Source organism: Camponotus vicinus, unplaced genomic scaffold, assembly GCF_025532165.1.
Source record: "Camponotus vicinus isolate PSW18456_S1 unplaced genomic scaffold, iyCamVici1.0 SCAF_13, whole genome shotgun sequence".
Classification (NCBI taxonomy): domain Eukaryota; kingdom Metazoa; phylum Arthropoda; class Insecta; order Hymenoptera; family Formicidae; genus Camponotus; species Camponotus vicinus.
Genome location: NW_028141949.1, coordinates 7167467 through 7181620, shown reverse-complemented (window position 1 = coordinate 7181620; position 14154 = coordinate 7167467). Strand labels below are relative to the sequence as shown.

The 14154-nt window shown below is 35.1% G+C and overlaps 1 protein-coding gene across 1 annotated transcript in view; it reads left to right on the top strand.

The window, feature by feature from the left end:
* Galphas (G protein alpha s subunit) overlaps positions 1-14154 on the top strand; it is a 41149-nt gene that overhangs the window by 4733 nt on the left and 22262 nt on the right. Inside the window, exons 2-5 of the mRNA XM_083087064.1 lie at positions 834-906; positions 4380-4434; positions 6426-6545; positions 13913-14010. Coding sequence (XP_082943190.1) covers positions 834-906; positions 4380-4434; positions 6426-6545; positions 13913-14010 — 346 coding nt within the window. The remainder of the gene's footprint in view (positions 1-833; positions 907-4379; positions 4435-6425; positions 6546-13912; positions 14011-14154) is intronic.

Genomic DNA, 14154 nt, shown 5'->3' with positions numbered 1-14154 from the left:
TTTTCTTTCGCTTGATTTGCGGTGAGTGTGTTTTTGACGGGTTGAACGCCGACGATATTTAACGTTGAAAAGTAACACGAGTGCCATATAAAAAAAAAAAGGATAATTAGTGGTGTGTAACATTTTTTTCAAATTTAATTGTACAGGGTGTCAGGGCTATATGTTGCCAAAAAAAAAGCTCTTGTAGCTTACCTCGAGAGCTTTTCAAAACACTATAATAAAATATTTTTTCATCGAATACTTTTCGAGTTATGAGGCTTGAAATAATTTCTCAATTTTTACATAAATCATAAAATATCTAGTAAAATATTCATTTTTCGATTATCTTACCTTCATACTTTTATGTACAAAATAATGAGAGGAATCGATTGGTGTAAAGAAAACACATAATTGTTTCGAAAAAAAAAAATGTAATTGTCAATTGCAAATTACATATTTAATCTTCGAGAAACGAAGGATTTAGGAAATAAATCGCGATGTAAGTGACGATTTTGTGCGTCACATTCAGAAAAATTCTCTCGATCCGTCTTAAATGGACCTTCAGCGCCAGCGAATTTATACCCCACAATAAATTATACGCGAAAATTATGGTGCGATTCTCGCTGCGTTTGCCATGTGTCGCGACACGCCGATTACGTTATCGGATGATCGATAATGTCACGGCTTCTGAAATCTCGATTTCGCGGTCAACGATATCTATTTACACATATATACATTTTTTTTTCACACACTTGTCATCGCGCGCGCAAATTTTGCGGAGCCGGCGAGAGGAGACCGAGAAACGCAAAGAAGGGAGGAATTAACGAACTGACGATTTTCGCCACCTGTTTCAGGAGCGGGAGAGTCCGGCAAAAGCACGATCGTCAAACAGATGAGGATACTGCACGTCAATGGTTTCAGCGAAGCGTAAGTTTTATTTTTAAAAGCGGCGATAAACACGTGCGATCGGTCGCGTCCGGTTAGGTCCCCATCGTCCGTTCCAATCCGACGATGTGTCGTTAACCCATTGAAAGCTAAGGTAATCGCTCCTTTGTTTTCCCTGAGGATTCTTTTTTCTTTTTTTCTTTTTTTTTCATTTTTTTTCATTACAACCCATACAGCACAGAACATTGTTGTCACATTGCAGCAATATTGCTGTAATATTACAACAATGTTCTGTGCTCGCATTACAATTAAATCGCGTTAGCGGAATGCAATCGTACTCACCTAGATCGTTTACGAGACACGAAATTGGCGCTGAATGTTTATTGAATCTTCGCGTCCAGATGTTCCTTTCACTATCGAATTTAATCATCGAATCATGAAATGGTCCTCGAGAGGGGGGACTATTCGCGGGATCTGTCATCAACGTTTGTCTTCAGAGTTATCTGATTTCGAATATTCGTTAATCCTCCTCCTCGAGATTCATTCCGTTTTCTTTTTCGCGATTCGAATCGAGCATCGAGGATGAATTGCGTGAAGTCGAATCACGAACTGCAGCGTAATATGTAATTAGCATGATTAGTTTTTCAGCGCGAATGATTCATTTCGTAAACGATGCATTAGTGATATCAGCGCGTGCGCCTATCATACACAGAGAAAAATATCATTCTACTGGCAAGAAAAGCGATTAATCAGTTTATTTTTATTTTTTTAAATAATAGTGTTCTTCTCAACAAAGAATATATTCTTGATAATAGTCTTAAAATATACTCAACACAAGTGCTAGAAAAATCTCATTATCGTGTGCTCAAAAGAAGAATTTATTTTTTCTTCAGAATATTGTAAAGTTGTGTTAAAGAAAAATCAAACTTATTTTACGCCAACTCTATGCAATAAGCAAACCAAATTTTTGTTTCAATTTAATATTCTTGACTAAAATACTGCAGTCACTAAAATTCAGAATATATTTAATTAAATTTAATGCTTGTGGTGAACTTATCATATATTTGCGGATATACAAGCTTATGATATATACTTAAAATAAATAATATTTACTTGAACACAGTATACATTTTTTCTCTGTGTAGACATACAAATATACACGTGGTTCTCCGATGCAGTTTTATAGTATTGCTTTTTTTCCTTTCATATTTTTCCACCAGACGTGCTTATTATGTCTGGCGTTATTTATTTGCGGTTACCATCTTCGCTTTTCGTCACAACCAACGTTTACACCTCTGTTACGATGTTAAAAACATCCTTTAAATTATTTTATCGAACACTGCTCTTGTCTCGTTAAAGAAGAACTTTGATTTTGTTTACCCGGTATATAGCTTTTCGCGTGATTTCTCGACGGTTTTTTTCCTTCAGTGTAATTACTTTTTTTCACATTTGTATTTATGCCGTTTTTTTAGATTGTTAATTTATTAATGATTCATGATTATTATCATAACATGATTGGATATCTTGTTTTGCTAATTTACGATAAGATGTAGATCTTTCGTGTTCAACAAACTTTATTTATATAAATTCAAGGATTCGTGTATTTCTGATGTTGGTACCAAAGATTCTTTCCGATATATCTATCGAAATAAAATAAAATACATATATCAATTTTACGAAATTCGGGTAAAATAATTTCTCTGCGTTAAAACCAAAGAAACCAATCTTTTGTGTTCAACTTTATTTATACAAATTCAAGGATTCGTGTATTTCTAATGTTGGTACCAAAGATTCTCTCCGATATATCCGTCGAAATAAAATAAAATACATATATCAATTTTACGAAATTCGGGTAAAATAATTTCTCTGCGTTAAAACCAAAGAAACTAATCTTTCGTGTTCAACTTATACAAATTCAAGGATTCGTGTATTTCTGATGTTGGTACCAAAGATTCTTTCCGATATATCCATCGAAATAAAATAAAATACATATATCAATTTTACGAAATTCCACTAAAATAATTTCTCTGCGTTAAAACAAAAATCCAATCTTTCGTGTTCAACGAATTTTATTTATACAAATTCAAGATTCGTGTATTTCTAATGTTGGTACCAAAGATTCTCCGATATATCCGTCGAAATAAAATAAAATACATATATCAATTTTACGAAATTCCGCTAAAATAATTTCTCTGCGTTAAAACAAAAATCCAATCTTTCGTGTTCAACGAACTTTATTTATACAAAATCAAGGATTCGTGTATTTCTGATGTTGGTACCAAAGATTCTCTCCGATATATCCATCGAAATAAAATAAAATACACATATCAATTTTACGAAATTCGGGTAAAATAATTTCTCTGCGTTAAAACCAAAGAAACCAATCTTTCGTGTTCAACTTTATTTATACAAATTCAAGGATTCGTGTATTTCTGATGTTGGTACCAAAGATTCTCTCCGATATATCCATCGAAATAAAATAAAATACACATATCAATTTTACGAAATTCGGGTAAAATAATTTCTCTGCGTTAAAACCAAAGAAACCAATCTTTCGTGTTCAACTTTATTTATACAAATTCAAGGATTCGTGTATTTCTGATGTTGGTACCAAAGATTCTCTCCGATATATCCATCGAAATAAAATAAAATACACATATCAATTTTACGAAATTCGGTTAAAATAATTTCTCTGCATTAAAACAAAAAAAACCAATCTTTCGTGTTCAACGAACTTTATTTATACAAATTCAAGGATTCGTGTATTTCTGATGTTGGTACCAAAGATTCTCTGCTATATGTCCATCGAAATAAAATAAAATACACATATCAATTTTACGAAATTCGGTTAAAATAATTTCTCTGCGTTAAAACAAAAAAAACCAATAATGTACTTTCGTATTCTCGAGGTGAGATACTATTGTTAGAGTTCCTATTATAAATGTACGAGTGTCAGCGACTACTGAATAGATGATGAAAACGATATGTAAACAAACGACTCGGTTCGCGTGTGTCGTAAATTTTGTGTTAAATGCTGATAACGCAGTGGAAAGTCCCTTATTTCGCGATGATTTCTTTCTCGATCAATACCTCCGATGCGACTCCTTTTTTTACAACTCGGCGACGAGCTCTTTCGCCAGATCCCTTTTAGCTTGCATCCCGGACAAAAAAAGGTTTATCTCTTGGTCGAAATGTCTGCTGAAAACAAAATGATCCAGAAATACAGTTTTCACATATCGGCCATGAGTTCAAGTTGCGCTCTTCCAAACACATGGTAGTAGCCGCTCGATCGCTGCTAAAATTATCGAATTATTCTGAAAATATACGGTTAAAAGCAACACACGCGGCTGTTTCATCGTTTTCATCCAGCACGTGACTCGATCGCATCGACTGCTCGATCTTACGCTACATCTGTGCAATTCATTGTTAATCGTCACATTTAATTACGCAGTCGACAATGAATTGACGCCGAGTTTCTAACGATACTAATATCTGACGTGTTCTCGTGTTCGCAGGGAGAAGCGGCAAAAGATCGAAGACATTAAGAAGAACATTAGGGACGCCATCTTGGTAAGCGTATATTAAATTTTATGCTTTTGCGTAAAAATTTCATATCTATTGCTCAAAACTCAAATTAAAAAAGACAATATTTGTAATAATAATAATATAGTAGAATTTAATTTAGAATAAATATTTAGTAGAAAATTATATATAAAATTTATAGATAATAATACATAATATATATAACTATAATATTATATATTAATATATAAATTATATACTGAAATATTGATTATTATATTATTATATTATATAATTATATATAATAATTTATTATATATAATTATTAATTCAAAATTATATAAAATTCATGAGGTTTTTTACCTGTTTCTCGGCTTTTTTTCATGGCGATACAGTAGTTTGAATGCAGTCGAATTTTCGTCAATGCCACATTACGAATTCCACGTTTGCTCCGTACCCAATTATATTAGACGTATACATTGTTGCGCTCGAAATAACTCGACGTAACCGTTACGTGACACGCAAATTCGCGATATCAAATTGAAACGGAGGAGTATTGTCACCGATTTGTCATCCGAATACGCATTTAGCTGTTCGCTCGATTATGTGTAACCTCTATGCAAAATACAGCCACTTCCGTACGCTGTACTGTATTAAACCAAATTACGCCGCACGTCCAATTATTCCTTGCATACGAAATTCTTACCAAGTAATTAACAACGTGATGGCAATTACTAAACGAACCGGCGTAATAAAAAAATTAAGACGATCTCTCTTCGCGCAAGAATATCAGAGGTATATCTTTATGAAGAGATATACATTTTTACATCTTTATTGAATTATATCGCTTTTATGAATGGGAAGCACCGTAAAGTACAATAAATTTTATCGCTTATAAATGAAAGGCACCGTAAGTCACAATTAATCCTTGTCTTGTCTCATCTAATGTAACGTTAATCGGTAATTCTTGTTACACAATATATGTATACTCAGTACGAGTGAATATTATTAACTACGTAAATTAGAAACTTGAAATCATAAGAGAGGAACACGAAGGATACATAGATTGATCATAAAAATAACATTTCATCTTCAGTTTTCATTATAACAATATATATAACAATAACAATATTATAACATATATAACAATAACAATATTATAATATATATAACATTATAACAATATTATAGCAATATATATAACAATATAACATTATAACAATATTATAACAATATTACATTATAACAATATATATAACAATATTATAACAATATACAGGGTGTATCTGAAATGATGCACTAAACTTTAGGAGCGTGTTCTAGAGATCAAAATAAGACTTTTTTTTCCTATGAACATGGGTCCGCAAATGAACCCCTCTCCGAGCTAGAGGCCCCTAAAGTTTGGGGAAAAAATTGAAAATTGGCTGTATTTCAGAAAAAAAATGTTTTAATGTTACCTATCACCCTCTCTTGAGAGATAAATAAATTTGCGTTGCGGGTTTGGTCAATTTCACACATTTTCGAATTTTAGCTCGGAGGGGGGTTCATTTGCGGACCCATGTTTATAAGAAAAAAAAGTCTTATTTTGACCTCTGGAATACGCTCCTAAAGTTTAGTGCATCATTTCAGATACACCCTGTATATAACATTATAACAATATTATAACAATATATATAACAATATAACATTATAACAATATATATAACAATATAATATTATAACAATATTATAACAATATTACATTATAACAATGTTATAACAATATATATAACAATATAACATTATAACAATATATATAACAATATAATATTATAACAATATTATAACAATATTACATTATAACAATATATATAACAATATATATAACAATATATATTTTGCCTGCAATATATACAAAAAAAATTCTTTCAAATAAAATTAATTATTTGAATTATACATTTATTTAAATCCGGCGGAAAAATGTTTGAGGAAAAAAAGGTGGACATATTCTAGCATGTGTCATCACCATGTCATAAATGAATACATCATTTCTGTTGCAGACGATAACCACTGCGATGAGTACGTTAACGCCGCCCGTTACGCTGGAGGACCCGGCGAACCAGAGTAGAATGGATTATGTCCTGGAAGTCTCGTCTTCCCCAGACTTCGATTATCCTTCGGTGAGTCAGCCTCTCCTCGTCTTGTTTGCGTTACACGTTCGCGAAACGAAACGGGCTTCACCTTCGCGCTCGCGAATAACTCATCGACCTTCTCGCGCGCGAAATACAGAAGAAGTCTTCGGGACAATCGCCTCGGGCGACAGGTTGCATCACGAGTTTTGCTTTCTGAATAGACTGTCTGAATTTCACGCGCGCAAAGATTTTGCGTCGAGACGAAAAGAGAACATGACGAATCCGGCCTTTTCCTTCGCGAGTTTTGCCCGTTGCAATGTTTACACACGGATTCGTCCACTTGATATTTCAGTCTGTGTGTCATCTCAATTATTTCTCGTGATTTTGCTTGAAGAATAGCATTTGCATCTGTACACGCCCACTACGACTGTTTGCTCTTTACATCATCCGTGCCTCAATTTTCGCGAAATTATTTTTATTTTTTCCTCTCGATTCCCTTGGGTCGCCCAGCGATTGCGTAACGTTTGTTTTTAAATTGCAGAATCTTGCTTGTGCGCCACGTATAAGGATCCATAAATGTCACAAAGTCTAGATTATCGTGTCGCACGCTAAAAATATAATTGTAATTACACTGATGATCCAATAATAATTCAATCGTACGAGAAATCATTAGTTTCGATAATCGCGTGTATTAATAAAGCGATGAAAGCGCATTGGGGCTTTTTTTCCGGCGAGTTAGTTTCATTTAATCCCCTTCGGCGAATCGATCGCGTTGTTCTGGCCGAAAACGCGTGTCCAAAAACGTGACTATCGAACTGTTCTCATCCCCGATTAGCTTCGTTCGTAAAAATTTCATGAAATTAATATCGGTCGATTTTGATGAAAATAATGAAAATAATGATTTTCCAATCTCGGCGAAAGTAGTTGAGGCAGAATTAAGGGCATAAATGCCCATAAATTTACGAGCTTAAGCGCGCTGCGAAAAGAAACTCGAGATGATACATTTTACGCGAGGATCATTAAGACTTCGATCGAATTGTCGGTAGCCGTAAAGCAAAATTATATTTTTTATGTAATCATAAATTCTGCTAATACTCGTTCAAAACAGTGCAATATTATAAAAAGCAATGTGTGTAAGCGAAAAATTTAATATCGTATAAGTTTCATAAAAGATTGGCCTGAAAGGAATAACCCGCTCTAAAGTTTGCGGCGGCTATTGCAGCAAAAGGCTCGCACAATCTTCGTATTTATAATATTTTAGATTTCTTATTGTTTATATCGATAATAATGGATGCGTTAATCATTGGGAAATTTATCATATATGGAATACATGGAATTGTGCGGATTAATATAATGCAGATATCTGCGTAACATAAACATAAGTGCGATCTCTCAGCCAATGAGAACCACTGCGCGTAGCACGATCAGTGTTTACAATGTTTACACAGCCACCGCACATGTTAGCGCGCTATAGTGCCCTGTACCCCACGATGTGCTGCGCCATTTCTCACGCATGTATGTATGTACGTACACACGGTGTCGTCCGATTGTGTCTCTCGCAAATTCATGCGATCATTTTACTCGTGCGTTTATACAGGGTGTATCTGAAATGATGCACTAAACTTTAGGAGCGTATTCTAGAGGTCAAAATAAGACTTTTTTTTCCTATGAACATGGGTCCGCAAATGAACCCCCCTCCGAGCTAGAGGCCCCTAAAGTTTGGAGAAAAAATTAAAAATTGGCTGTATTTCAGAAAAAAAAAAGATTTTGACGTTACCTATCACCCTCTCTTGAGAGATAAATAAATTTGCGTTGCGGGTGTTTGGTCAATTTCACACATTTTCGAATTTTAGCTCGGAGGGGGTTCATTTGCGGACCCATGTTCATAAGAAAAAAAGTCTTATTTTGACCTCTAGAATACGCTCCTAAAGTTTAGTGCATCATTTCAGATACACTCTGTATACGTAATGGGAATTCACATCGATTCTTTTCCCCCTCGCCTGAAGAATTTCACTGCTCGAGTCTTGATAAGAAGCGATCCTATCAGTGCTAGTAAAAAAAAAATCATTGAAAAAATAATATGTATTGGGTGGCTCTTTTAAAAGTAATCGAATGATTACAAGTAGCTATTAAATTAATAAATCCAATTTAAATTAAATCGTGATCGAATCAAATTAATTGCTATTTGAATGACGCTATTAATGAAGAATTCGCGGTGCTCATGCTGCTTTAAAGTTCCGGAGATTTTAAAGGGCTATCTTGGGGTAGCCCTTTAGCATCCGGCTTGCAAAAGTCGCGGGGGTGTCGAGACAGGAAGCGCCAAACGCAGACTCGTAAAGTGACGCGCCCCGGCTCTCGAAATAAAATTGTCGCGCGACGAAATAGTCCGCGCGTTTTGCGTCATTCAACGTGACGAATATGTACACACATACACACACATACACATGATAGTACACCTTTATATCGGCCATTATTCGTCGCACGTGGCGCGTTTTCCGAGTCGATGATGTGTATCCGGATTAATTGAACTAAATCATTTGGAGCCATCGAACGTTAATCTCGCGATTTCCTCTGATGATTCGCGCAATATTTACGATTATCGCGCTCATAACGAGACTTTTCGGAGATATGTCAGATCGAGATCGGAACTCGAAGGAAATCCGGAATAATCGCGCGTACGCGATCTAATTCACTTTTCCCAGAATCGAAGGAAATTAACATTTAATTTGAAATCAGTCGAATTAATCTCGCCTCTCTCGAGTTCTCTCGAGACAAGAGCCGTTGTTGCAACATCGACCTATTCAATTATATCGGCAATTTATTACGTAGAGAAAATAGAACGTGCATCGTGTATGGAAAGGTTTCCACTGTGTGTTTATCGTATCGATTATAAATAAATAAATAGGCGCACAATTTGCCTCACTTGCAAATGTTGCGTGTGCAATTTACCTGATAAATCGCCGGCGCTATTTTCGCAATTGGGAGAGACAAAGAGATATCCAGAATACTTCCCGCGAATTTCGGCCGACGCCTTCTACGATTCGCGTCTAATTTGTCACTGTCATCCGGTTCTCTACATATATATATATATATGTGTATTTACATATGTGAGACGAAAAGGGAAAACGGGCGGGCGAGAGTGGATGCGGAAGTTTATTTTCGGAAAATCCTAGGCCTAAATTTCGGTACACAAACAAATCGATGCGATATTTCACTCGAGCGATGAATATATAATCGGCTTACGCTAACTCGTGAATAATCGAGATGATGCGAAAACAATGTAACGAAGGCGAATTATGGAGCCGTGAACGCGTGTACCACTTGAAACATTAAATAATTCACTCGAATATATTTTCAGGAGAGAGCGATAAAAATCGAAGTAACTATTATATTATTTATTCGATTATATTATATTATTATATTATATTATTCGTATTATATTATTATAGCATTATATTATTCGATAATACGATAAGGAATTTTCGGAAACGCGCGATAATAAAAAATTATATAGCGATGATAAGAAACTATAAATTATATAATTATATAAAAAATTATGTACTAAAATTATATAAATGCCAAAATGTGCGCCGATTAAAATAAATCTCTCTGCGAATCTCTCAATCGCGATTTACGCGCGTTTTGAGTGTCCAAGAGTCGCTCTCGCTCCTTTTTGCAAAGACACGCCATGTGCGACATGTGTTGTATTTTCGCCTGTATTTTTAGCCGAGTACGCACAAATACCTTGCGTGGCAGCGTTTAGGGTTAGGCATGGAGAGATGACGCGTTTGGACGAAATTATTAGTACGTGCATAATCGCGGTAATAGGCGATCCTTGGCGCGGAGACGGACGGATCGACACACGATGCGTCCGTCCCATCGATCGTTGGAAGCGTGGAAATAGCATCGACAGGAGAATTTATTAATATAACCGTCGTGTGTCGTTTATTGCCAAGCGGCGATTTGTCGTTAGCCTGCGAGGCAACGCGATTAAGGCGAGCCCCTCGATACGGAATGGACTTTCGCTGTCGCGAGGAGCCGCGTCGTGTCCTGCCAAAGTTCGTCCGTGACACTAGGGGCGACGAAAGGGCACGAGAGAGGGAGAGAAAGAGAGAGAACGAACTCTACATCGCTTGCCAATTTACCCCGGGTTCGGGTTGCGGCTTTCGGGACATGCCTTTCGGGAACATCGTTTCTCTCGTTTCTTCCGATCCACGAACCGACACGTAATGCAGTGGTACTGATCGTTAATTCGTAAATAAATGTATATATCAGCGAAGGGATTATTTTTTTACTCTAATTAATTATCGCTTTATCGTCGTCAACGTCATAAACGTTATTCGGTGTTTTGTTTTTAAAGTATTTTTTTTCGACATGCAAGGATCGGTGTTTATTTCGAGTCGAAACGAAATCCTCCGGCAATTTCCGTCGATGATTATTCGAATTAATAATTTCCATCTCCGAGAGCACTTTGGCTGCGGGGAAAAATTTTTTTTCGAGATACGCGATTTATAATATTTATCATATATACAGGGTGTTTCTTAATAAGTGCGAAAAATTTTACGAGATGATTCTTTGTGGAAAATTAAGGGAGTTTTTCATATAAACATATACTTATACATCTCTCCTTGTGAAATTACACTCCTCCAAAAATGAGGGTAAAAATTAGGTTTTTATTTTTTTCTCAAATCTGGAACAAGTTAAAGAAATGAAATTAGGTGGATATTTTCTACTAGTAAAACGGTTATTTATTAATATTTTTTTCAGCCTCCCGTATTGTTATAAGGGGATGAAACTAGCAACCCCTATTCAATTTTTTATTCGAACTTTTTAATGGACCGAAATATGATCATCTAAAAATATGCATTAAAAAGTTTGATTTATTTAGAAACTTTTTTATTTCTTTTATTTTTTTCATAAAATCAGCAGTTTTCAAGAAAAAAAATAAAATACGTGTACAGCACGATGCTAAATAGCATGTTTCGAATTACGAGAAGTTAAATTTTAAAATAAAAATAAAATTAGAGTAAATGTTGGAAAAATTGGAACAAAAACAAAATTATAATAAAAACCTAAAAACCTGAAAAATAAAAACCTAATTTTTACCCCCATTTTTAGAGGAGTGTATCTCCACAGGGAGGGATATAGGAGTATATATTTATATGAAAAACCCCCCTTAATTTTCGACAAAGAATCATCTCCGAAAATTTTTTGCATTTATTAAGAAACACCCTATATATGCGTGTATATAAACTAAACTCCCCTCTGTCTCGTTATTCGCGCACATTTGTATTTCGCCAGAAATATCAGCGCGATAGAAGCGCGATGCAGCTGCGAGGTTCAAATAATTAATAATACTTTACGTTGTTTCGACGTTGATTTATGCATGCACCGCGATTACTCGACAAGTTTTAATTCGCGCTTACAAGAATGCGTCGTTGGTGAAAATTCGTCGATGAAATTCTTAACTGAAATAGCGCCGCTATTAATAGTGTTTACGGATAATTTACCACACTGATTAGAAAAATTTTCGCGAGATAATATTTATCGATATTATACATCCGAGAAAATATTAATATCAATTTAATTAATAGCATATACATTTGTGTATTGTACATTCCTATTGTGTATTTAACGGAAGTATTTGCTAACTCAAGATTCAAATGGTACCTAATTAAATTATTTTAATTTTAATATTTTAATATTTTATTTTAATATTTCATTTTAATTTAATTTTAATTTAATTTTAATATTTAATTTTAATTTAATTTTAATTTAATTTTAATATTTAATTTTTAAAATTTAAGCGCAATTTTTCTTGACAGAATATTTACGAGGATTCATCCCAGATAACATGTATTGGGAATAAACGTTTCACTTTCGATCACGAATACATTCTCACGATAATTTGAATCGGAACGTCGTAGTATCGCGTCGTTTCGCTCCGTCATTCTTAAATATTTCTATGAACGGAAATTCGCGGCCCAAGCGTCAAACTGCCTACGCACTTGCAAGAAACCGAGTTTCCCGACACAATAACATCTAAATTATTAATGCGCTCAACATCCTTCGCCGATAATGCGAAACGCGTAGCCTTGCGCGGCCATCGTTATTTACGTAAGATTTAAGTCGCAATTTTAATTCACTTTTACATTCCTCTCCTTTAGTGCCTTCTATGGCGACGGTTTTACGCAATGGCAGGATGTAAACCGTAATATAAGATGCGTAATGAATTCTAGGTATCGCGTTCTCAGAAAAGAACAATAGAGTCCGTCAATTTTAAAGATGAGAGAATTTTTTAAAGCTTTAGGTAATTAATTAATTAAAAGATACTTTGTATAAAAATATATAAATTGCAATGTTGTAAATAATGAATAAAGTTTCAGAGATTTTATTATTGTCAATGGACAAGACGGAGATATTTTTTAATTCATTTATTTATTTATCTTGATATGATTTTCGCCAATGAATCAACAAAAATTGTGCCTTCGCGAAAGGCTTCGATTCACGCAGCATCTGCGTGTGTTTAGCTTCATCCTTCAGTGTCGCGGATTTCACGAGCGGCGTGTTTTTCGACGAGTTGAACGACGAATTAAACGTCAAACATTACAACAGTCCAGCGATCGGGCGTGCAATAAAGACGGCGATAAATGTACTATAAATATACTTGAATAGGTCGTCTATTGCGGGGATTCGCGCCGTTCGATTCGTCAGCGGGGTCTTCCTCGCTTTGTATCGCGAAAATTGTGCGTTCGCCGGTTGCTCACCCGTTGCATACCTGCACGGAATTCCGAAACTTTAGATTTACGAGATGTATTCTTATCCCCGACGATCTAGGCCTGCACAGCACCGGAAACATTCATAATAGTTTATTGTCTGCTGCACTCCTTTCGCCCGAAACGTGATCATGTATTTCGGAATGAATAATGCGCGAAGAATGTCGAGAGGATCGTTTGTGCGATTTATGAGAAAATTTTCAGACAAACTTATTATGGTATATTGTAAGATCGTATATTAAGAGAATGATTCGTCTCTTTTATGAAAATTTCTCAAAAATATTCGCGATATGAAAAAATGTCAAGTTGCTTTCAAGAGCACGCACTTTTCAACAAGAGATATGTTTACCTTTTTTCTGTCAAACAAATTTTATTACAAATACAGACAAGATAAATAAAAAGCAATTTTGATATTAAAATTTGCCCTTCTCTTGGCAGATCATAAACAGAAGAGAATAATAAATATGAGCTCCAAAATATTACAACTTTAATTGTCTTTACGACACTGTCCCTTTTACACGTCTCTCCGATCAAAGTGATGTGTACAATTTAAATTGACGGATTCGATCAAGTAAATCTTTCTCATCGAAAAATTTGCAGAATTGAGCCTAATATCGTCCAATATCGTTTTGGTTCCAGGAATTTTACGAAATCGTCGAAACCCTTTGGAAAGATCGGGGCGTTCAACAGAGCTTCGAAAGGAGTAACGAGTATCAGCTCATCGACTGCGCCAAATAGTAAGTCATTTTATTCTATACATTTTTCTGAGAGCTTGACGTCATGTACGAAATTAAGTCGCGAATAATTTAAAATAGCGCAACCGGCTCGCTCAATGAGCCGTGTTGATGCCGTGCCATCTATTCATGTAAACACACGTATAC